This window comes from Mobula birostris, chromosome 10 (assembly GCF_030028105.1).
Source record: "Mobula birostris isolate sMobBir1 chromosome 10, sMobBir1.hap1, whole genome shotgun sequence".
NCBI lineage: Eukaryota > Metazoa > Chordata > Chondrichthyes > Myliobatiformes > Myliobatidae > Mobula > Mobula birostris.
This window is the reverse complement of record NC_092379.1, coordinates 54,547,072-54,573,001: the sequence shown is the minus strand read 5'-3', so window position 1 is coordinate 54,573,001 and position 25,930 is coordinate 54,547,072. Positions and strand designations below refer to the sequence as shown.

At 45.6% G+C, this 25,930-nt stretch overlaps 1 protein-coding gene and 1 long non-coding RNA gene across 6 annotated transcripts in view; one reads left to right on the top strand and one right to left on the bottom strand.

Annotated features, from left to right (window-relative positions):
* Nucleotides 1–25,930, bottom strand: part of fosb (FBJ murine osteosarcoma viral oncogene homolog B) — a 138,471-nt gene that overhangs the window by 86,648 nt on the left and 25,893 nt on the right. For 3 of the 5 annotated variants that reach the window (XM_072270293.1, XM_072270291.1, XM_072270292.1), the window contains one exon: nucleotides 6,023–6,148. In XM_072270293.1, coding sequence (XP_072126394.1) covers nucleotides 6,023–6,148 — 126 coding nt within the window. Of the gene's footprint in view, nucleotides 1–6,022; nucleotides 6,149–10,066; nucleotides 10,507–15,640; nucleotides 17,210–25,930 lie in introns of those variants that run through there. The other 2 variants (XM_072270294.1, XM_072270296.1) reach the window with 2 other exon arrangements.
* The window catches only part of LOC140204047 (uncharacterized), a 29,118-nt gene continuing 10,177 nt past the window's right edge, over nucleotides 6,990–25,930 (top strand). The window contains exon 1 of the long non-coding RNA XR_011887501.1: nucleotides 6,990–8,037. This is a non-coding gene — a long non-coding RNA (uncharacterized lncRNA). The remainder of the gene's footprint in view (nucleotides 8,038–25,930) is intronic.

Here is a 25,930-nt window from a genome sequence, read left to right as displayed (position 1 = left end):
TGTCAAACACCTTACTAAAATCCCTGTAGACAACATCCACTGCCCTACCTTCATCAATCTCTCTTGTCACCTTGTCAAAAAACTCAACCAAGTTGGTAAGGCATGACCTGCCATGCACAAAGCCATGCTGGCTCTCCGTAATTAGGCCACGGGTTTCCAAATGCACAATTATCCTATCCCCAAGGATTTTCTCCAGCAATTTCCTGACAACTGATGTGACACTCACTGGTCTATAGTTCCCAGGATGTCCCTTGTTCCCTTCTGAAATAGAGGTACAACATTGGCCACTTGCTAGTCCTCCTCTGGCTAGAGAGGACATGAAGATACTGGTCAAGACCCCATTAATCTTGCCTCTTGGCTCCTTCAAAAACCTGGGGTAAATCCCATCAGGCCCTGGGGACTTATTCACCTTAATACTCATTAGGAGGCCCAACACTTCCTCCTCTTGGCCTCTAAACACCCTAACATATTTACAGCATTGCTCTCCTGGTCCCCCATATCCTTTTCCTTGGTAAATACTGAAGCAAAGTACTCATTAAGCATCTCACTCACATTCCCTGCATCCAAGCAAATGTTCCCTCAGCCCCCCACCCCCGCTTTGTCCTTAAGCGGTCCCACCCTCTCTCTGGTTATCCTCTTAATCTTGCTGTATGTATAGAATACCTTGGGATTTACTTCAATCCTGCCTGCCAAGGAATTTTCATGGCTTTTCCCGGCTCTCCTAATTCCCTTCTTTAGTTCTTTATTAGCTTCATTATACTCCTCATGTGCTTTGTTTGATCCAAACTTCCAGAGCCTTACATTCTTTTCCTTTTTTCTTCCTGACTAAATTCATCACTTCTCTGGACATCCAGGGTTCTCTTATCTTTCCATCCCGATCCTTCCTTCTAACAGGAACATGCCTTTCCTGTACTCTGTACAACTGACCTTTAAACACGCTCCACATGTCTGATATGGACTTGCCAGAAAAAAGGGTGTTCCCAATTAATGCCTCTTAGTTTCTGACTAACGTGCTTGTAATTTGCCCTATTTAAAACTTTCTTGAAAGGGCCATACCCATCTTGTCTATAACTATCCTGAAATAAGGAATTGTAGTCTCTGTTCCCTAACTGCTCGCCCACTGAAAGTTCAGTCACCTGGCCAGGCTCATTACCCAACACCAGGTCCTCTCATTGGAGCATCCACATATTGATTTAAGAAATCTACTTGGATACACTCAACAGATTCTGCCCCATCTAACCTCCTTGCACTAAGAAGGTCCCAGTTTATATTCGGCAAGTTGAAATCCCCCAAGACAACAACCCGATTATACTTTATTGTCACCAAACAATTGGTACTAGAACGCACAATCATCACGGCGATATTTGATTCTGCGCTTCACACTCCCTGGATTACAAATGTTAAATATTAAAAATAGTAAAAATTAGTGAATATTAAAAATGTAAATTATAAATCATAAATAGAAAATAGAAAAATGGAAAGTAAAGTAGTGCAAAAAAACCGAGAGGCAGGTCCGGATATTTGGAGGGTACGGCCCAGATCCGGGTCAGGATCCATTCAACAGTCTTATCACAGTTGGAAAGAAGCTGTTCCCAAATCTGGCCGTACGAGTCTTCAAGCTCCTGAACCTTCTCCCCGAGGGAAGAGGGATGAAAAGTGTGTTGGCTGGGTGGGTCGTGTCCTTGATTATCCTGGCAGCACTGCTCCGACAGCGTGCGGTGTAAAGTGAGTCCACAGACAGAAGATTGGTTTGTGTGATGTGCTGCGCCGTGTTCACAATCTTCTGCAGCTTCTTTCGGTCTTGGACAGGACAACTTCCATACCAGGTTGTGATTATCTTAATCTGATTACATACCTACTGCAGAATGTCCAGTGGCCATTAGGGGTCTGTAGTACAATCACATCAGTGTGATTGCAATCTTCCTATTCCTGAGTTCTATTCAAATGGACTTAGTGTCTCACCCCTCCACTATGTCTCCCCTGAATGCAGCTGTGATTTTGTCCCTGATCATAACTAACTTCATTCCTTATAGATACCTCTTCCCATTTCTGCAAAGTTTGGTTAACAAAAATCTATTAACCTGAAATTTAAACATAATAGCAAGGCTGTGTCAGAGTAGCTTTGTTTCCTAACACCATTCTCTACAGCGAATCTGTCTACACATCACTGCTGGCTCGGGAAAGCTGCCAACATAAGCAAGGACCCCTCCCATCTGGTCATTCTCTCTTCTCCCCATCCTGTTGGGCAGAAGATACAAAAGCCTGAAAGCATGTACCGCTACACTCAAATGGAGGTTCTATTCCAGTGTGATCAGACTCTGGAACAGAACCTTCACAAGCTAAAGATGAACTCTTGTGTTCTCATGGTACCTTGTTGCAGCCCTCGCACTATACCTACTCACCCACTGGTTGTTACTGCAACACTACATTCGTGCAGCACACACAAAACACTGGAGGAACTCAGCAGGCCACGCAGCTTCTACGGAAATGAATAAACAGTCAATGTCCTGGGCTGAGACCCTTCTCTAGGACTAGAAAGAAAGGGGGAAGATGCTGTCTGCTAGATTCTGTGCCTGGATGGCATGCAAACTGAAGTTTTTCACAGCATCTTGGTATACATGATAATAAACTAGTCCTCAGCTTCACACTGGACTGCTTCTAAACTGAGCGCCTCAATCCAAATGTCCCATTCAATGGAAAGAGAAACAGAGACAGCACTGACCCTTTATTTATTGATTGTATCTCAATGAATGAATCAGTCATTCTGGCCCTTTGAGCTGCTCCACCCAGCAACCCTGACAGTCCCTAATTAACCCTAACCTAATCACAAGACAATTTACAATGACCAATTAACCTACTAACTGGTACGTCTTTGGAGTGTGGGAGGAAACCGATGCATTTCACAAGTAGAACGTACACACTCCATACAAATAATGTCAGAATTGATTTGGATCTCTGAAGCCCTGAGCTGTGATATGCTAACGTGGTGCCTTCTGATGAAAGATCTTTGACCTGCAATGTAAACTATTTCTCACTCTGGAAATACAGTACTAACTGACACACTGAGTGTTTCCGGTTTTAATTTCAGATTTCCAGCATCTGCAGGTCTTTGAATTTCTTGTAAATTATTTCTAATAACTAAAAATGAAGCACCAGAGTAACGTAGCAATTAATGTGATGCTACTAAAGTCAGAAGTCAGATTTCAATCCGGTGTCCTCTGTAAGAAAGCTTGCACATTGCTTCCCATATACATGCGGTTTTCCTCTGGGTGGTCCAATTTCCTACCACAGTCCAAAGATGTGGGAGGTTAATTGGTCATTGAAAATTGTCCCATCATTAGGCTCGGGCTAAATCAATGGGTTGCTGGGTGGTGTGGCTCGAAGGACTGGAAGAGCCCATTCTGTACTGTCAATAAATTAATTAAATATCTTGCAAGCTTTAATCAAATGGTTCCTTGCTCTACATTCTGTTGAATACAATCCTGGAAGATGAGAGAATGAGTCCCATATAGAACTAGGACCCATAAATAAAATGTATAATCATAGAAACATATAGCACAGAAACACTTCCTCTGGTAATTCTACACCGCCATCAAAGAGAGCATCCTCACATCAGCCATTACTGTCTGGTTTAGTGCATCATCCTTTCAATTATACAAAATCTATAGTAAACTGTCAGGTCAGCAGAAAAGGTCTACCATCACTGCAGGACTTGTACATGTCCAGGACAAACAAGTGGGCAGGAAGGTCACTGTAGACCCTACCCACCCTGAAAACTGCCTTTTCCAAGAGCTCCCTTCTGGAATGTACTACACAGCCATTAAAACAAAAACTTCACGTTATTTAAAAAGTTTCTTCCCCAAGAGTTAATCTGATCAACTATTCTGGTTAGCCTGCACTCCCCCCCCCCATCGATTGTCTCCTCCCCCCATCACTGCAGTGCACTGTAGACAAGTTAAACCACTTTTTAATAAAGTGGTTTCATTGTAAATACATGCTGGTATTTATATATTTTTGTGCACATTTTATTCCATATCTGTACTTTAATCTTTATTGATGCTCTGGGCCTGTACTCACTGGAGTCTAAAAGAATGAGGGGAGAATCTCGTTGAAACCCATCGAATATTGAAAGGTCTAGATAGAGTGGACTGGGAGAGGATGTTCCTATAGTGGGGGAGTCCCTGAGCAGAAGGCACAGCCTCAGAACAGAACAATCTCCCCTGAGAACAGAGATAGGGAGGAATTTCTTCAAGAGTGGTGAATCTGTGGAATTCAGTGCCCAGGAAACTGTGGAGGCCAAGTTATTGGGTATATTTAAAATAGAGGTTGATAGTCAGGGAAGGAGATGGTGGTTGAGAGGGATAGTAAATCAGACATGATTTTTGGGCCGAATGGTGTAGTGTCTTATGGTTTCATGGTCCATATGCCTTGGCAGAACTTGACCTCCCCAATGCACATATCTGGATTAAATTCTATCTGCTAGGATTCCTCCCAGATTTACAGCTGTTCTGTGTCCCACTGTATCCTTAGACAACCTTCATCTTTACGTCGGACTCCACTAATCTGCGAATTTACTAGTCGTACACCTTGCATTGGCATCCAAGTCATTTGTAGTAGGACAAATACAGCACTGATCCCTGTTACAAACTGCCAGTCAGATAAACTCTCTGATTCCCATCGGTCAATGTCGGATCTGGTTTGCCAACTATCCTCAGATCCCTTGCGCCTCAATCTTTGGAACAGCCTGCGTTGTAGATCTTGTCGGGCTCCTGTCTGAAATGCACTGTTATAATGCCCTCCCTCCGTTGGTCGAGGTCGACCACGGATGTAGCGTTGCAGCTGTCCGTGTATACGCATGCCAGGGCAGTTTGATATGGAGAACGAGTGCGGCAGGCAGCTAATCCAAAGGAACGCCAAAGACCGATACAGTTTGGCAGGACTTGCCAGTCAGTGTTGGGACTCCAGCTCCGGACAATTCTCCCGAAGCTTTCCGCATGAGTGGGTGAAGCCGCAAGGCAGCAGAGATTTGAGATCAGGGCTTTCCTTCTCCTAGATGAGCTGTCAACCACGGCTGACGAGCCCTGCCTGCCCGAAGGTTTTAAGGCGCCAGTAGCCTGCTTCTGTCAGTAGAAACGGTTCCGTCGGGCTTAGGAGCTAAACCACACGCGGAGACCAGGAGATGGAGTTGGTTGCACAAATTCGGTAGCCAGGCTGGGTTACAGAACGCGGGTCTTGCCCCCACAGGGATTGGCCGAGAGCAACAGAGATAGAATAGAACAGCACAGGAACAGGCCCATCGGCCCACAATGTTGTGCCGAACCAATTAAATTATTAACCAAATGGCTAACTAAACTAATCCCTTCTGCCTACGCAATGCTTCCATTTCCCTCATATTCCTGTGCCTATCTACCGAAGAGACGGTTACGATTTCCTCCATAATTACAGAGGGAAGGGTGGCTCCGGACTCAGGTGCATGGGAGACGCTTGAACATCGGCACAAACTGGCCCGTTTCTGTGCTGTGACTGTGGTTTTAACGCTGATTAATACAAAACGCTCGGCCAGACTACTGATGAATAAACCATAAGGCAAGAGTAATGAGTCAGACTGAAACGTGAGGAACCCAACAAGCGCTGACGCGATTAGTTTCAAAACGGCTTTAGGACCAAGAGTCAGAAATTTCGCAGAGCTTCAAAGCCTAAATGCTTCCTGAGTTAGCTTTGGCCACTTCAGAAGGCAGCGACAACAGAGCCATACCCCGGCGGGAACAGTCACAGATTCATGAACATCCGCTGCTAACGGACAGTAAACGCGAGGGCTAATTGTGTCACCAGATTTGTACTCCTAGATTCCTTTAACTCGCTGGGTTTGAGCTGCCGGCCGGGATTCGAATCTCTGCCCCCAATCATTAATCGCCAGTGGATTAACTGTCCGGTAATAATTAGCAGAATAGTTTGTGGAAACAAAGGGCGGAATTTGTGACCGAACTCGCGAAACTGAACGCCGGGTATTCCCGGGATTTACCTGACAAACTGACAGAAGCAGTAACGGCAGCGGAACGCGGCGGAGAGCCGAACCCACACATCGCTGTACGGTCCCGGGACTCTTCATGGGAACCGAGACGGGAGGCGTCCGATGAGGGCAAAATTCCTAGAGGAGATCAGGCAGTGAATTTAGAGGCTCAGAAACCTGAGAGGTGTGTGTGTGTGTGAGTGAGTGAGTGAGTGAGGGGGGGGGGGAGAGCCAGACCGAGAGATACAGACAAGATAAACAGTGCAGCGAGACTCGTGGTTCAGTTATATAAACAAGTTACACAAACCGCGATCAGTAATAGTCACAAAATTACAGGGGCGGAGGGAGACTGGATGGGTCGGGCTGTCACCAGCAGGACACTCCCAATGAGAGTCCCAGCCCGGGAATTGCCGGCTCCTTTAACAATTAATGAATCTCAGATGGTAGTCAAGCTCCAGAGGCGCCCGAATCACGGGGTTCCCGGCGCGCTCCCGAGTCACAGAGAGCGAGCCTGGGACTGGGTTTAAATAGATACGCAGAATAGCCGGAGCCCAAGGGCCAAGAGTCCGCGACATCGATGGTGCCAGATTATCCCTGTCTCATTCCGATTGTCCGTCTTTCCCCTTCTTTCTCTCGCTCTCCATCTCCTTTCGCGCTATCACAACCTCATTCCCTTATCCTCTCTTGCTGGGGGTCTGTTTTTCTCCCTCTCTTCCCCCACCCTCTCTCCTTTCTTCCCCCATCCTCTCTCTTTTATTCCACACCCTCTCTCTGTCCCCTCCCTCTATCTCTCCTTTCTTCCCCCACCCTCTCTCTCTTTCTTCCCCCACCCTCTTTCTTTCCCCTCCTCCCTCTCTTCCCCCACCCTCTCTCCTTTCTTCCCCACCCTCTTTCTTTCCCCTCCCTCCCTCCCTCTCTCTCTCTTTCCCACCCTCTCTCTCTTCTCCTCTCCCTTTCTTCCCCCTCGCTCTTTCCTCTCCCTCCGTCTCTCTTCCCCTCCCTCCGTCTCTTTCCATCCCTCCCTCTCCCTCTATGCCCTACCCTTTTCTGTCCCTAGGTCTCTCAGTCCCTTCGATTCTCTGATGGGGCACCCCTGCAGGTCCCTTTTTGTTGCCGTCAGGGAGGGAAATGGTGCAGAAAGAGAGGGGAGAGAAAGAGGATGAGGGGGGAGAGATGGTCAGGAATAGTCTGAGTCCAGAAGGGATAGTCTGAGAGAGATGGGGTGAATGGCCTAGCTCACTTTTTCCAATGGAAACTTCCCCCACTGTTGACCAACTGTACCCAGCCCGCCCCCCCCCGGGTAACCGCTCGAATCTACAGTGGATTGGGGGGGGGGGGTGGAAAATGTTATTGTGGGGAGTGCTGCTCTCTCGATGGGAGGAGATTTTGCTGAGGGTGTGACTGACCGCCCCGGTCTCTTTCCTAGGATTTCAGGTGATGCCGATGCTTCTGAATGACAAGTAACCTGGCACATTACCAACCCTCACAACTGCCAGCCTAGGCGGAGAGTCCGATACCAGCAGAGGCTTTCCTGACTCACACCTGTACTATGACAAGTTTGAGTTAAAATTCCTCCCATGCTTTGCCAGAAATGAATACCGTTCTTTGCATTCCATCCTGGGGCGGATGCTCTTTATAATCACACTGGTCCTCCTCCCCCACTCCACTCTCTTTTCAACCTCTACATCTGTCCCAGAGTACTGCACTCCTCTGCAACATTCCCTGTTTCCTTCACTCTTTCCTGGGCTTTAACACGCTGCAACTTTCTCCCAATTCTGAAAGAAAACCCCCTAACTATTATTTATTCAGAATGCTGCTGCCGGACGTTTACTCAGGATGAGGGAATCCTACTTTGCAATGGCTTCCTGTATCTTTTAGAAATGATCTCCTACTTGCTTTTAAAGCTCTTAGTGGTCTGGGACCAGAGTACGTCACAGAATCGTTTTTGTTTTATAATCCTGCTCGAGCTCTCAGGCCTTCTTCCGCCGGTCTCTTAGATTTAAACGATCTCCCTCAAAAGAGAACTGGTAGGTCAGCTTTTTTGAACTACATTCCTAAACTGTGGAATTCAATAGCTGAAACTATAAGGGATACAGACTTAGATGACACCTTTAAATGCCAGCTCAAAAACTGATTTATTTAACTGACATCTTTTTGTCTTTATTTTCATGTTGATTTTTATTTTTTAATTTTTTCATGTTTGTACGTTTATCCCATTGTAAAGCGCTTTGAACTACATCTAATTGAAAAGTGCTCTGTAAATAAAATTGTTATTATTATTTATTAACCATGAACTACATTTATATAGCACCCCCATGCTGTCCTGGAGGCAATAAAGCACCGTTCAACAAGGCTGACAGCATAGTCGAGGATGCCTGCCACTCTGGCCATACCCACTTCTTTCTTCTGGGAGAAGATATATCAGTTAGAAAGCCTGGATCAGCAGACTCAACAACAACAACTTCTCCACTGTGATCAGATTCCTGAGCCACTCACCTCCCTCACATCCCCTTCATGGTGGTGCTGCCTCGTTCTCGGACTCTTACCTCCATCTCTCTCTGTTATTTTGTCACTGCTGCTTCTGCATTTTCCTTTCGGTATTTTTTATTTTAGCATTTTCTTTGCACTATTCACTATTTTTACTTTTTACATTATTTACCATTTTCCTGTCACTTTAGCATTTTGCTCTCTGAGAGACTTAGATCTTTGACCAAACTACATCATTTGTCTCAGTACCCCACATGTGCCAGACTGCAGATATTCTTTGCTTATTCAGAATGCGGTGGATTCCAATTAATTGGGACACATGGGACCAGTACATTTTGGTTCAATTAAGCAACTACCGCAATTAGCTGAAGTTTCATGGAATTAGTTAAAAAGGTATTAAAAACACAAATTACCACTTAACTGAATAACAAATTTAAATGAAATACAGAACAAATTAGAACACTATCAAAACTACTACAGTACTATAAAACTGTGTATTAGTTACTAATAGTTATTGACAGAGGAATTCATTCAGTGTACTCTGATGTGTTCTTTTGACTGGACAAAATCAGCACGGACAGCTAGTGCAATGAAATTTTAACTTCATTGTAACATTCAAGGTGATTGTTGATACCTTCAAATTCTTTATAGATCCTAACTTGTTGAAGTAGTGCAATTGTTTAATTTTCACTCCCGGCCATTTCTGGCATTTCCAGGGCTGAATGCTTGAAACAGCAGTGAGCAAAGCAGTTCCGAATTGTCTTGCTGTCTCACCAATTAACAGTGACAAAAATCACTGCTTTTTGAATTCAAAAATGCAACTAATGGTGCTTAAAAAGTGTTCACTCGAAGCATGGTGTAGTGACTAATACGACTGACACCAGTTAGAAAATGTTCAGCCACAGTTTCCTGTCCCAATTACCTGGCACAGTGTCCCAGTAAATGAAGGGAATACAGACTATTTTCTTGATTAGCTTTTTTTATTTAAGAGTTGTCCCAAACTAGCGGCTGGCCTGATTAACCAATGGCCCCATTAATCAGAATGCACAGTATTTTGAGTATTGTGAACAGTTTTGGGTCTGATATCTAATAAAGGATGTGCTGCATTGGAGAGGGCACAGAGGATGTTTACAAGAATGATTCCAAAAATAAAAGGGTTAATGTATGAGGACTGTTTGATGACTCTGGGCCTGCACTCATTGGAGTTTAGTAAAAAGAGTGGTGCATCTTGTTGAAACTTACCAAACATTGAAAGGCCTAGATAGAGTGGACATGGAGAAGATGTTTCCTTTAGTGGGGGAATCTTGGACAGAGAGCACAGCCTCAGAATAAAAGGGTGTCCCTTTAGAACAGAAATGAGGAGGAATTTCTTTAACCAGAGGGTGGTGTATCTGTGGAATTCATTGCACAGACTCCTGTGGAGGCCAGGTCTTTGGGTATTCAAAGCTGAGGTGAATAGGTTCTTAATTAGAAAAGGGAGAAAGGAGAAGAATGGGGTTGAGAGGGAAAATAAATCAGCATGATCAAATGGTGGCGCAGACTTGATGGGTTGAATTACCTAACACTGCTTCCGTGTCTTATGGTCATCCAATAAGGTGAAGGGTCTTGTGGTGCTTTCCCTCAGGAAGAGTGGTACTTTGGGACACAGTATCACGCTTGCGAGACTCACTTCCTCACAGCTGCCGGTTCGATCCTGATCTTGGGTGCTGATTGAACAGGAGTCTGTATGTTCTGCTTTCCTCCCACAAAGATAAATGAGAAGGATAATTAGCCACTGTAGGGAGTCTGTAGAGTAGGCAGGGGTGGGGGGTGTAGAAGAATCAGGATGAAGTTGGTGGAGATGAGGTGGCACAATAGTGTAGTGGTTAGCACATTGCGTTACGCTGCCTGAGTTCAATTCAGCCGCTGCCCGTTAGGAGTTTATACTTCATCGATGTGACTGCGTGGGTTTCCTTCGGGTGCTTCCACATTCCAAAGACATACAGGTTCATAGTCACTGTGCTGCGTCTCTAAATAAATAAAATATAAAGAGATGGCAGCAATAAGTGAGGGAATGGGCTTGTTCTGAGAGCTAGTGTGGACTTGATGGACAGAATGGCTCCCTTCTATGTCATAAGAAAGTCAAAGTCAGGTTTATTGTCATATGCACAACAGGTTACATATTTACTTCCAACCACATCACAGGCACATATCATCAAATACACAACCTTCACAAGAAAATTGTAAATTATATCCCAGTTTTACACCAAAGAACACAATAAAAACAAAGTCTGATTTAGTTCAAAGTGATAATAGTTTTGCTAAACTATAGTGATTAGGGGTTTCACTATTGGGTCCAAGAAGTGAATGGTTGAGGGAAGAAGTCATTCGTGAGTCTGGTGGTGTGGGACTTCTGTACCTCCTGTCTGATGATAGTTGCGATATGGAAAGGCACCACAGTAGTGTGGAGGTTAGTTTGATGCTACTACAGAGCTTCAGAGTTTGGAGTTCAATTTCAGCACAGTTTGTACATTCTCCCTGTGACTGCATGGGTTTCCTCACACAGTCCAGACACGAACCTATTAGTGGGTTAATTGCTCATTGTGATTTGTCTTGAGATTGCTGGTTGGCCCTGGAGGACTGCATCTCTAACTAAAGTCAATAAAAGCTTTTGTGTATTGACACGACAGTGTGAGAGGTACCATCTCTCACATGAGATGTTAAATCGTCGTGTTGATGTGAAAAATCTGATGAACTTGCCTGAGGCATCAGGACAGGTTAGGTGTGGAGATGTTCGCTCTTGTGGTGAAACTTTGAACCGGGAGGTCGCCGATTAAAAATAAAGTTCAAAAGGAAATGGAGCAACGTTTTATTTCCTCTTAGAGGTTCGTGAGTCTTTGGAAACTTCTGTCTCTGGTGTTCATGGAAGCAGAGTATTTGAACACATTAGAACATAGAACACAGAACATTACAGCACAGTCCAGGCTCTTTGGCCCACGATATTGTGCTGACCTTTCAAGCAACTCTAAGATCAATCTAACCCTCCCCTCCCACATAGCCCTCCATTTTCTATCACCCATGTGCATACCTAGGGGTTTTGTAAATGCCCCCGATGTACCTTCACATTGGCAGAGTTTTACTTGCTCCTACCACTCTCTGTAAAAATCCTACCTCTGACATTCTCCCTATACTTTCCCTTAAAATTATAAACCCTCCCCCAATATTAGCCATTTCTGTCCTAGGTAAAAGTCACCTTCTGGCTAAAGAAATTCTTCCTCATCTCCATTCTAAATGGACATCCCTCTATTCTGAGGCTCTGAATAGGTCTCAGACTCCCCCACTATAGGAAACATCCTCTCTGCATCCACTCTATCTGTGCCCTCTGGTCCTAGACTCCCCCACATCCACTCTATCCGGGCCTTTCAACATTCCATAGGTTTCAATGAGATCCCCTGTCATTCTTCTGAACTCCAGTGAGTATAGGCCCAGAGTCATCAAATGCTCCTTGTATGATAACCCTTTCATTCCAGGAATCGTTCTCGTGAACCTCCTCTGAACTCGCTCCAATGTCAGCACATCCTTGCTTTTATATTCTAGTCCTCTTGAAATGAATGCTAACATTGCATTTGCCTTCCTTACCAGTGAGTCAACCTGCAAGTTAACCTTTAGGGAATTCTGCACAAGGACTCCCAAGTTCCTTTGCATTCAGATTTTTAGATTTCCTCACTGTTTACAAAATAGTTCATGTCTTTATTCCTCCTATCAAAGTGCATGACCATACACATCCCTACACTATATTCCATCTGCCACTTTGCAAGTTTTCCCAATCTGTCTAAGTCCTTCTTCAGACTCCCTGCTTCATCAACACTACCTACCCCTCCATCTATCTCCGTATCATCTGAAAACTTGGTCACAAAGCCATCAATTCCACCATCCCTTAAGGAAACCATGCAGACTTTTACCTATTTTATCATGTGCCTCCAAGTACCCTGAGACCTCATCCTTAACAACTGACTTCAACATCTTCCCAAATACTGAGGTCAGGCTAACTGCCTATAATTTCTTTTATTCTGCCTCTCTGACTTGTTGAAAAGTGGAGTGATATTTGCAATTGTTCAGTCCTCCAGAACTATGCCAGAATCTAGTGCTTCTTGAAAGATTATTACCAATACCTCCACAAACTCTTCAGCCACCTCTTTCAGAAGCCTGGGGTGTATGCCAGATGACATATCTACCTTCAGACCTTTCAGCTTCCCAAGCACCTTCTCTGTAGTAATAGCAACTGCACTTACTTCTGCCCTCTGTCACTCTAGAGCTTCCAGCACACTGCTAGTGTCTTCCATAGTGAAGACTGATGCAAAATACTTACTTAGTTCGTCCTCTATTTCTTTGTACCCCCATTGCTACCTCCCTAGAATCATTTTCCAGCAGTTCAACAACCACTCTAACCTCTCCTTTACTCTTTATATATCTGAGAAAACTTTTGGTATTCTCTGTGATATTATTGGCTAGCTTACCTTCATATTTCAGCTACTCTAACCTCACCTTTACTCTTTGTATAACTGAGGAAACATCTGGTATTCTCTGTGATATAATTGGCTAGCTTACCTTCATATGTCATCTTTTCTCTATTTATGGTTTTTTAGTTGCCTTCTGTCGATTTTTAAGAGCTTCCCAATCCTCCATCTTCCCACTAATTTTGCTCTATTATATAGTCATAGTCATACTTTATCATAGTCATACCCAGCACATTATGTGGTGGATGGGAGACATTGACCAAGATGGCATGCAACTTAGACAGCATCCTCTTTTCAGACACCATTGTGAGAGAGTCCAGTTCCATCCCCACAACATCACTGGCCTTATGAATGAGTTTGTTGATTCTGTTGGTGTCTGCCATCCTCAGCCTGCTGCCCCAGCACACAACAGCAAATATAATAGCACTGGCCACCACAGACTCGTAGAACATCCTCAGCATCGTCCGACAGATGTTAAAGGACCTCAGTCTCCTCAGGAAATAGAGACGGCTCTGACCCTTCTTGTAGACAGCCTCAGTGTTCTTTGACCAGTCCAGTTTATTGTCAATTCATATCCCCAGGTATTTGTAATCCTCCACCATGTCCACACTGATCCCCTGGATGGAAACAGGGGTCACCGGTACCTTAGCTCTCCTCAGGTCTACCACCAGCTCCTTAGTCTTTTTCACATTAAGCTGCAGATAATTCTGCTCACACCATGTGACAAAGTTTCCTACTGTAGCCCTGTACTCAGCCTCATCTCCCTTGCTGATGCATCCAACTATGGCAGAGTCATCCGAAAACTTCTGAAGATGACAGGATTCTGTGCAGTAGTTGAAGTCCGAGGTGTAAATGGTGAAGAGAAAGGGAGACAAGACAGTCCCCTATGGAGCCCCAGTGCTGCTGATCACTGTCGGACACACAGTGTTGCAAGCACACGTACTGTGGTCTGCCAGTCAGGTAATCAAGAATCCATGATACCAGGGAAGCATCCACCTGCATCGCTGTCAGCTTCTCCCCCAGCAGAGCAGGGCAGATGGTGTTATATGCCCTCTCTTTGGCTTTTATGTTGGCTTTGACTTCCCTCGTCAGCCACGGTTGCATCATCCTGCCTTTAGCATACATCTTCTTCTTAAGGATATATTTATCCTGTGGCTTCTGAATTTCTCCCAGAATCTTCAGCCATTTCTGTTGGATTCTCCTTCCAATCAATTTGAGCCAGCTCCTCTCTCAAGCCTCTGTAATTCCCTTTACTCCACTGTAATACTGATACATCTGACTTTAGCTTCTCCCTCTCAAATTGCAGGGTGAATTCTCACTGCCTCCTTAGTATTCCTTTCCCTTAAGTGCCCTAATCAAATCCAGTTCATTACACAACACCCAATCCAGAATAGCTGATCTCTTAGTGGTCTCAACCACAAGCTGCTCTAAAAGGCCATTTTGTAGGCTTTCTATAAATTCCCTCTCTTGGGATCTAGCACTAACCTTATTTTCCCAATCGACCTACATATTAAAATCCCCCATGATTATGGTAACATTGTCCTTTCTACATGCCTTTTCAATCTCCCATTGTAATTTGTAGCCCATATCTTGGCCATGATTCGGAGGCTTGTATATAATTCCCATCGGGAGCATTTTTTATCCTTGCAGTTTCTTAACTCTACCCACAAGAATTGTACATGTTCCAACCCTATGTCACCTCTTTCTAAGAGGCCTCAGTCACACACTGAAAAGGCTCAAACCTGGCCCTGCCTATGTATCTCATTATCAGCGATGCTGACTGGCTGGACTTCCTGCTGCTTTGTGTGACTGTGCCTCAGAGGCAGCAATCCATTCCTTGTTTATTGTTCAGCCATGTGGGTCCACACACAATCTGATGCTGGCACCTGGGTAATCACAACAAGCTGCGCGCGCGCGCGCACACACACACACACACACACACACACACACACACACACACACACACACACACACACAGAGGGAGTGAGGGGGGGAAGAGAGAGAGAAGAGAGAGAGAGAGGGAGAGAGGGGGAGAGGGAGGGAGAGAGGGGGAGAGGGAGAGGGGGGGGGAGAGAGAGAGAGCTCCAACAAAGTTTCAAATACATTTTTGTCAAAGTACATATATCAAATACAACCTTGAAATTCCTCTTCTTGCAGGCAGACACAAAACAAAGAAATACATTAAAAATCACACACAACAAAGACGGTCAAACACCCAACGTGTGAAACACACACCACACATACAGATACACACATACACACACACAGACACGCACACATACACACAGACACACAGACAGACGCATACACACAGACAAACACATACACATATATATACAGACACACAGAAACACAGACACATAGACACACACACAGACATACACATGAACATGAATACAATTCCCCTGGACTATCTTATAGAAGAGCTGGAGAAATGTCCCATGATTATACTGTTCATCATTCACACCAAAAATAGATTCCCTGGCCAGACACAGCTGTTGTGTGACTGTGATTCTGCTTCAAATACTACATTGGCTCGGAAGCACTTTGGGACATCCTCAGGTTGTGAATGGTGCTACACAAATGCAAGTAAAACTTCCTAACTCAAGAGGCCCTTTTGAAGTTCGAAGTAGATTTATTCCAGAAGTGCATGTGGTACATGCCACATATACAACCCTGAGATTCAGTTTCTTTCAGTAAGCACAAGAAACACAAGAGAATCAATGAAAGACCATAAGAGGAGAATTAGGCCATTTGGCCCATTGAGTCTGCTCTGCTATTCCATCATGGCTGATTTATTATCCCTTTCAACCCCGTTCTCCTGTCTTCTCCCCTTAACCTTAGACACCCTTATTAATCAAGAACCTATCAATCTCCACCTTAAATATATCCAATGACTTGGCCTGCACGGCCACCTGTGGCAATTAACTCCACTGTTTCACCACCCTCTGGTAAAGAAGTATTTCCTCATTTCTGTTCTAAATGGATGTCCCTCAGTTCCGAGGCTGTGCTCTCTTGTCCTAGACTCCCCTACCAGAGGAAACATCCTCTCCACATTCACTCCATCTAGGTCTTTCATCATTAGATGGGTTTCAGTTAAATCCACCCTCATCCAGTGAGTACAGGCCCAGAGCCATCAAACGTTCCTCATATGTAAATCCTTTTATTCCTGAGATCATCCTTGTGAACCTCCTCTGGACTCTTCTCCAATGCCAGCACATCCTTTCTTAGATAAAGAGCCCATGTGGTCTGACCAGTACCTTATAAAGCCTCAGGATTACATTTTGCTTGTAATACTCCCTTCAAAATTAATGCTGACCATATTTGCCTTTCTTAACACTGACTCAACCTGCAAGTTAACCTTTAGGGAATCCTGCACAAGGACTCCCAAGTCCTTTGGCACATCTGATTTTTGCATTTATCCCCCATTTAGAACATAGTCCACACCTTTATTCCTTCTGTCAAAGTGTATGACTATGCACTTCCCTATACTATATTCCATCTGAAACTTCTTTACCCATTCCCCCAGTTTGTCAAAATCCTTCTACAGACATACTGCTTCCTCAACACTACCTGTCCCTCTGTCTGTGTAGCATCATATCATCCACAAACATGGCCACAAAGTTATCAATTCCTTCATCCAAATCATTGACATATAGCATGAAGAGAATTGGTCCCAACACTGACCCCTGTGACACACCAGTAGTCACCAGCAACCAACCAGAAAAGGCTCTCGCTATTCGCACTCTTTTCCTCCAGGCCAATAGCCAATCTTCTATCTGTGCTAGTGCCCGCTAATACAAAGAATAGTAGAAAGACCTCACTGAACTGGGTGGATAAACAACCAATGTGCAAAAGAAAACAAACTGTGAAAGAAAAAAAAATTATAAATAAACAAGCAATAAATATCGAGAGCATGGGATGAAGAGTCTTTGAAAGTGAGTCCAGAGGTTATGGGAAAGGTTCAGTGATGGGGTGAGTGAAGTTGAGTGAAGTTATTCCTCTGGTTCAAGAGCCTGATGGCTGAGGGGTAATATCTGTTTGTGAACCTGGTGTTGTGGGTCCTGAGACTCCTGAGACTCCTGTACCTTCTTCCTGATAGAGCTTCATCTGGGTGGTGAGATGATGGATGCTGCTTTCCTGTGACAGTGCTCTTTGTAGATGTGCCCAATAGATTCCTTCAGTGAGCAGAGTTCTCACCTCTGTGATAGCTGATCTGTAGGAGAGATGAGAGCACAAATTTCCAGGCTGGTGCTCAAGGGCCAGTTCTGAGAGGGTGCTGCCCTCACAGGAGTGCTATTTTTGGATACAACATTACATCAAAGGCTATCAGCTCTATTTGGTAGGTGTAAAATAAGTTCTGACACTGTAGAGGGGCAGGGAGCTCTCCCTTATGTCAGAGTCGTTATTTAGCCGTTAACCAATAGCACAACAATAGTAGAATTATCATGGTGACATTGTACTTGTGGGGACTGGCTTTGCACTCGTGTTTCTAACATTACACAGCAGCAATACTGAAATTCAAAAAAATTACAGTGTCTGCAGAAGCTGGAAATCTAGAGTAACACACTGAAAGTTCAAAGATTCAAAGTAAATTGTTTATATAATTTTTTTTGATGTTTACTCTTTCAGCAAGATGAACAGTAAAAGGCCTGAGTCTATTACAGCTCGGGTACTCTGGAATTTCCAGTTCAATTCCGGTGCCATTCTGTAAGGAGTCTGTACATCCTCCCCGTGGAATGTGTGGGTTTTCTCTGAATCCTCTGGTTCCCCCTCCCCCAACCCCACCGCAGTCCAAAGAGATACTGGGTAGGTTAATTGATGATTGTAAATTGTGCTGTGGTTAGGTTAGGGTTAATTGGGTTTGTCAGGGGTTACTGGGATGGCGAGGATCGAAGGGCGGAAGGACCCACTCTGCACTGTATCACTAAGTAAATAATTAAACAAAAAGCCCGTTCACCATTGCTCTGACCCCACATTGTGCACTCAGGGGTCGACCAATTACTGGGGCTGGAGTCACATGTACACTGAAGGACAGTGGGGATAGTTTCCTGAAGGATATTAGTGAATTAATTGAGATTCTTTTGCAGAATCTGTCACCATGACTGATGTATTGTTTAATTAGTTTAATTAGTGAAATTTGAGTTCCCTCGTTGCCATGGTGAGATTTGAACTCAAGTCCTCAGATGCTTGCTTTGACTGTTGGGTTTCTGTCACACTACATGTAAGACCAGTCTGTCAATCTATATCACTGTCTTCTGTCCAGTATCACCTGACTTCTAGCAAGCTGCGTCCCTACCCTCGCTTGGATTGGTCCCGTGCAACGCACACAAAATGTTGGTGGAACTCAGCAGGTCAGGCAGCATCTATGGAAATGAATAAACAGTCAGCATTTCGGGCCAAGACCCTTCTTCTGGACTGGAAAAGAAGGCGGAATAGGCCAGAGTAAAAATGTGGGGGGAGGGGGAGGAGGACAATCTAGAAAGTGATAGGTGAAGCCTGATGGATGGGGAAACAGGATGAAGTAAGAAACTGAGAGAGGATAGGGGAAGAGCTAAAGGGTTTAAGAAGGAATCTAATAGGAGGGGACAGTGGATGTTAGTGTGTGTTGCTCAAAGTTTCCAGCAACTGCAGAATCTCTTGTGTTGACATGGAAGATAAGTTTTTCACTGTATGTGACATGTTGTTTTGATTGTGACAGGTTCAGTAAAGTAACGCAGCTGTTAACATAATGCTGTTACAGCACCAGCAACCAGTGTTCAACTCCATCACGACCACGTGGGTTTGCTCTGGGTGCTTTGGTTTTCTCCCACATCCCAAAGACACAGTCTAACGATTGTGCTGGGGGCAGCCCACAAGTGTCACCATGCTTCTGGCACCAACATAGAATGTCCATGACACACTAACCCTAACTATGTCTTTGGAATGTGGGAGGAAACTGGAGCATGCATGGAGGACCCATGTGGTAACAACAAGAATTCCCTTGAACCCCTTGTTGTCATTGTAAAGCATTATGGTGCTATGTTGCCATGTCATTCAGTGCCACATGTACTAAGACCTGATTTGGCATGCCATCCAGACAGATCAATGCTTGGAATGGTACAAGGGAAACACCCGTAGCTTTCCACTTGGGACCTTGTTATTGACCTTACTGAAGGTCAACTACGTCAGTTGTATTGACATCATCAATGTATTACAGTATGTTACTGCTTGGAAAGATTCAGTTGGCCAAAAAAGGAAGCAATACTGACTATCACTGATTAGTCCATCTTGCCAAGTATTGATTAATCCTGTTCTTCAGAATTCTGTCCAAGAAATTTCCTAACCCTGACATTAGTGTAATGCCCTGGTTCATATGTTTTTCTGTTATGCTGTATGTATTTCATTTTCTGCTGTTCTGTGAGAGCTGCTTGTTTGGGTTATTGTTGAAGATAACAGATGAGGAGAAATGTGTGCCATCCAATTAGGATGGTCGAATTAAAAGAGGCTTTCTCCTGTGCATACTTTCCGGGAGGAGAGGAGTGAAGGCGAGCGTGCTGAATGGGAGGACAAGTTTCCTGTAGCTGGGGGTGGAGACTTCAAAGACAGCATTCTCTCATTTCTGCAGAGCAAGGAGAAAGTTGGAGCAAGCTTTCTGAAAACATTGTCCAGTCACCCTGTGTTCCGAGCTGCCTTTGAGGAAGTGTGTGGCTGCACTGGGCTGGATGATGAGCATAAGTGAGGGACTGTGTGGTTCACCCAGTCAAAACCAGTTGTGTTTTGGCCTGGGGAAGCAGCGAGGGTGATGGGAAACCCCAAATTTCCCGGAATGCCTGAGGGTGAGGCCCTATTGGTGGATGCTCCGAAAGACCATGAGGAGGAGTCGGGCATGCCTGCTGGGGTACTGATGAGGCCCAAACTGCAGAAGCCCTCCCTCGGTTGTACAGGTGAATAGGATGGCAGTGATTGTCAGGAACACTACAATGAGGGAGGTCACCCTCAGGCGGGAGATGCCAATGGTGCACCTCTTCGCAGTGATGGTAATGTCTAGTATCCTGTGAGACAAGCCAGGGAAGAGAGAAGTTGACTGCCGAGTCATTCAACTTTGGCGACCCCCCAGTTCCTGTGGGTTGATAAGAGGAAATGTTGAAGCTGGAAGGTATTTTTTCTACTGATGAGTTTGATGTGGGTTGTTCCAAGAGCACTCACCACACCACCCGGGTGACCGAAGACACCCCATTCGGAGAAAGGTTGCGGCGACTGGCACCTGCAGAGGTGGAGAACATTTGGCAGCATCTGCGGAAGTTGTAGGAAGCTGGAATCATCACTGAGTCCAGAAGCCCTTACGCATCTCCAATAGCAGTGGCCAGGAAGAAGAATGGGAAGGTATGGACATGTGTGGACTATCAGGCTCTGAATGGGCATACAGTCCCTGACTGGTATGCAGTCCTGAGAGTTGAGGATGTGCTGGCATGCCTGAGTGGTGGGACATGGTTCAGTGTGCTGGACTTGAGGAGTGAGTATTACCAGGCACCCATGAGTGAGGCTGATAAAGAGAAGACTTATTTGAAGTATGTGTCTGATATGACAAGGGAGCTGAAAAAGGCTTATAACCATATAACCATATAACCATATAGCAATTACAGCACAGAAACAGGCCATCTTGGCCCTTCTAGTCTGTGCCGAACTCTTACTCTCACCTAGTCCCACCGACCTGCACTCAGCCCATAACCCTCCATTCCTTTCCTGTCCATATATCTATCCAATTTAACTTTAAACGACAATATTGAACCTGCCTCAACCACTTCTGCTGGAAACTCGTTCCACACAGCTACCACTCTCTGAGTAAAGAAGTTCCCCCTCGTTTTACCCCTAAACTTTTGCCCTTTAGCTCTCAACTCATGTCCTCTTGTTTGAATCTCCCCCACTCTCAATGGAAAAAGCCTATCCACGTCAACTCTATCTATCCCCCTCATAATTTTAAATACCTCTATCAAGTCCCCCTCTCAATCTTCTATGCTCCAAAGAATAAAGACCTAACTTGTTCAACCTAACTTATAAATTAGCTGAGGCCGCGGCTGCCAAGCAGAATCAAGGAAATAAGAGGAGGTTTGATCAAAAGGTTAGGTTCTCCCTACTCATGCCAGAGACCGAGTTCTCATAAGGAATTTGGGACTACCTGGGAAGCATAAGTTGGCTGATCGCTGGGCAGCTACACCCCATGTAGTGGGGAGTCAGATGTCAAATGTACCAGTTTTCTGGGTGAAATCAGAAGATGGGAATGGGCCTGTCAGGATTCTCCATTGGAACCACCTTCTCCCTCTGGACAAGAGGAGCATGTTGACCCAGAGCCTGACCTGGACCCTACACCTAGTAAGAGGACTCTGCGGTGATGCGGGGTGACTGAAGGACCAGCGGCAGGAGAGATTAGACTGGCTCCCGCCCCTGAATGGGATACGGACTCGAAGGATGAGGAAATGGGGGCGTGGTATATGTTGCCTTTCACTAACCCCCGGTAATTGAGGAAGAGATTCCCAACCTTTCTCACACTCAGGCAGGTGAAATGGGTGGCAGGGGAATTCGCAGTGCTCAGGCAGGCTTGCAGCTGGACTGCGAAGGGGGTGAAGCTGAGCTCAGCCAAGTGGCAGAGAGATCCAAGTTGCAGGAGGGCACGAGTGATAGACGGGGGAGGCCTCGCCATGTAGACCAGAAATATCCCAATGAATGTCTAAAACTGAAGAAGTAGATTATGGGATAAGAATCAAGAGACCTCCAGATAGGCTGGCCTATGTAGCACTGGGAGAACGGAGTGCTACGGCTATCCCCTTAGTGAGATATGTCACTACTCCTTGCAAATGGATTGGAGATGCTGACATCACGAAATTCCTTTGAAAGTGGTGTTACAAAGTGATGAGGACATGAGTATTTGTGGTGGGGTGGGGGGGAAGAGTGTATTGCCCTGGTGCATATTTTTACCGTTATGCTCTATGTACAGTATTTTATTTTGGCAGTTCTGTAAGAGCTGCTTGTTTTGAGCTTGCAAACAACAGGAATTCTGCAGATGCTGGAAATTCAAGCAACACACATCGGGTCTCGGCCTGAAACGTTGACTGTACCTCTTCCTATAGATGCTGCCTGGCCTGCTGCGTTCACCAGCAACTGTGATGTGTGTTGCTTGTTTTGAGCTTGTTCCATTTCAGCTTGTTTGGGTTACTATTGAAGATAAGGGATGATGTGGAATGTGTGCCATCCAATTCGTGGGAGGTTTTCTTTGGTGAGGGACAATAAGGATGGTCGTGTGTATTTTTTTCGGTAGGAGGTGAATAGAGAAGACACTGGGGAGAACTGGTCATAGCATATGATCCAGTGGGAGATTTGTCTGTTTGAGATGGATTGTGAGCGACGTTCGGAAGGTGGCGTGTAACTTAGAATGGACCCTTTTCTTTTTGTTATTCTTTACTAACCCTTTATAAATTTAATTCTTTTAATCGCATGCAATGTACTGTCAGTTATTTCATGGCACTAATTTGTAACAGGGTAGCAAATTACACAGCATTCACACAAACCAGGGGTTGGGTTGGGAGAGTTCATCAATTTTACGAGTTTGGTGGGGCCGGAGAATGTCTTCCCAACACCTACACAGCCAAGGAAACCAGGGGTTTCATTGTGGGGGCTCGTCCAGGATCAATTTTGTTGGATGCTGTTTGATTGCCCTGAGCATTGATCCAGTGGGTTGTGTGTTTAAGTCTGTGTTAACTATTGTTTGGTAAAGTGATTATGTTACGTGATTACGGATGCTGCCAGAGTTGAGTGGTGGTGTGAATCCACGGAGTTACTGGTAACAAATGCGTGTGTATTGATTGGGGTAGATATTTATATTGCTGATGACTTGCCATTTTGAACTTTAAGTACACTTAAAGCTGTAGGAGCAGTTATGATTGTGGTGCGGAGGTTTGATAAAATGACGGGTCCAGACTTTGTTTTAGTTCAGACTAGCACTAACGTAACAGCAGTGGAACTGCCTGGTATTGGGGCCCCGGGAGGCGGGGCATGGACTGTCCATACTTTCCGGGGAGGAGGAGAGTGTAGCGGAGCGGGCTGTATCGCAAGTTGAGTCTCCAGTAGCTGGGTTTGGAGACTTCAAAGACAGGTTGCTCTTGTTTCTGCGGAGTGAGGGGAAGGAGTGGCCTGATTTGAAATGTCCAATGAGTGTCCCAGTGAAGAGTGAGACTTGTGAGTTGGTATCAGCTGAATAAATGGCCCAGTGCCCAGGCAGAGGGTCCTTAGCTATCGAAAGCTGAGAGTGTTCTCTGGGGTGAAGCCCACCCCACACCCTGCCGAGGGGGAAGAGGAGTAGGAGACTTGGGCGGAGCAGACTTCTCAGTTGCTGGATGAGTGGCAGTGATCTGATGACGTAAGAAGACAGCGATTGGTTGAAAGTTTGAAGCAGTCGACTGCTGACGTAGTGAGAGCTGTAAAGACACAGAACCCCTTTGCTACTTAGTCAGGCTTCATACAAGCGCTAGGGTGCAACGGGAAGCCCAATGGAGCTTATGACAGGGTTTAAGAACATGTTTCAGGACAAGGGGAAGAAGTTTTCTACCTACATTTTTCGGCTGGAGAGGCAGCTAAATTGCTTGCGGTGTAGAGGTGCCATTCAAATGGCTGAGGTGAATCAATTAAGTGCGCATGGAGGGCTGGACAGGGATGAAGAGTGGGAGAGCGTTCCTGCCCCGGGAGTGAAAGCCATGTGCCAGTTTGCCATCACGGTGAAAGCAAGGACAGGATCAGGTAGATCAATTGGAAGCTTCTGATGACGCCATTCCGCAAGTTTACTGTAACCACACTACTCTGAAGACAAACCAGTTCCTGGAATTGAGTCCTGGGGAAGTGGCAGCTGCTCAGCGAGATGACCCGTTTAGGCAGCGGTTGAAAAGGGACACGTGGCCCAAGTGGAGGAGACGAAACATGCTGCGGTGCCTCCATTACCAAGAGAATGGCCAGATTGGAATTGAGGAACCAGATCCTATACTGGGTCACATCGCTTCCAGACCGGCCTTGGCATTCTCAGCTGGTTCTGCCTGAGAAGTTTCGGAGGATTGTGTTGAAGTCACTTCATGATGATTCTGGCCATTTGGGGTCAAGATCTATGGATTGCTCAAAGATCGGTTCTACTGGCCCCAAATGAAGCCCGAGGTTGAAGAACACTGTAATTTTGTGCATTCGATGCATACAGAGGAAGATGCTGCCTACGAGGGCCGCTCCATTATCCCACTTACAGAGTGCTGGGCCCCTTGACCTGGTGTGTATGTATTTCCCGTCAATAAAGGCAGATGCCTGCAACATGGTGAATGTCTTAGTCATCACGGATAACACCAGATATGCGCAAGCTTTCCCTACCAAGGATCAGAGGGCGTCCACGATGGCCAAAGTGTTATGGGAGAAGTATTTCATTTATTATGGCTTCCCCAGGCGGATCAGGGTCAGGATTTCGAGAGTAGGCTCATACATGAGTTACTGGGCATGCTCGGAGACGAGAAGTCGGGGACTACTCCTTATCACACGCAGGGTGATCCCCAGCCCGAGAAGTTTAATCAGACCTTGGAGATCAGCAAAAAGAACAAGTGGAGTCAATATATTGGACATCTGTACACGAAATGAAGCTACCAGGTACTCGCCATATTATCTGATGTTTGGGCGCGAGGCGAGGTTGCCCATCGACCTTTGTTTTGGGACTGGCGAGGAAGACCTACCACTGAAGACTTACGTGAAGTATGTGACTGATATGAGAAGGGAGCTGAAAAAGGCTTATGAATTAGCTGAGGTCATGGCTGCCAAGCAGAATCAAGGAAATAAGAGGAGGTTTGATCAAAAGGTGAGGTTCTCCCAACTAAGGCTGGGAGACCAAGTCCTCAAAAAGAATTTGGGACTACCTGGGAGGCATAAGTTGGCTAACTGCTGGGTGGCTACGCCCCATGTAGTGGGGAGTCAGAAGTCAAACGTACCAGTTTTCTGGGTGAAATCAGAAGATGGGAATGGGCCTGTCAAGATTCTCCATTGGAACCACCTTCTCTCTCTGGACAAGAGGAGCATGTTGACCCAGAGCCTGACCTGGACCCTACACCTAGTAAGAGGACTCTGCGGTGATGCGGGGTGACTGAAGGACCAGCGGCAGGAGAGATTAGATCGGCTCCCGCCTTTGAATGGGATACGGACTCGGAGGATGAGGAAATGGGGGTGTGGTATATGCTGCCTTTTGCTAACTCCCCACTAATTGAGGAAGAGATTCCCAACCCTTCTCACACTGAGGCAGGTGAAATCAGGGGGACTATCTGTGGACAGGCCGGTTTGCAGCTGGACCACGAAGGCGGGGCTGGGCTCTAAAGTAACTGGGAATGAAGCTGAGCTCAGCCCAGTGGCAGAGGGACCTGATTTGCCGGAAGTCACGAGTAATAGACTGGGAGAGGCCTCACCATGCAGACCAGGAGTAACCCAAGGAGTGTCTGAAAATGAAGAAGTAGATGATGGGATAAGGAGGTCTCAAAGAGCCAGGGGATCCCCAGATAGGCTGGCCTATGTAGCACCGGGGGAACAGAGTGCTATGGCTATCCCCCTAATGAGATATGTCACTACCCTTCACAAATGGATTGGAGGTGCTGACCATGAAATTCTTTTGAAAGCAGCGGTATTAAGATGAGGTGACAAATTATTTCAAGGTCATGAGGACAGACTATTTCGGTGGGGGCAGAGTGTAATGCCCTGATTCATATTTTTACCGTTACGCTGTATGTATTTCATTTTATCATATTTTGTGCGAGCTGCTTATGTTTGTGTTATTATTGAAGATAAGAGATGAGGAGAAATGTCTGCCATCCAATTAGGATGGTTGGATCAAGGGGAGGTTTCTCTGGTGAGGGACACTAAGGTTGGGCTTGGGGCTTTTGTTCGGGGGGAGATG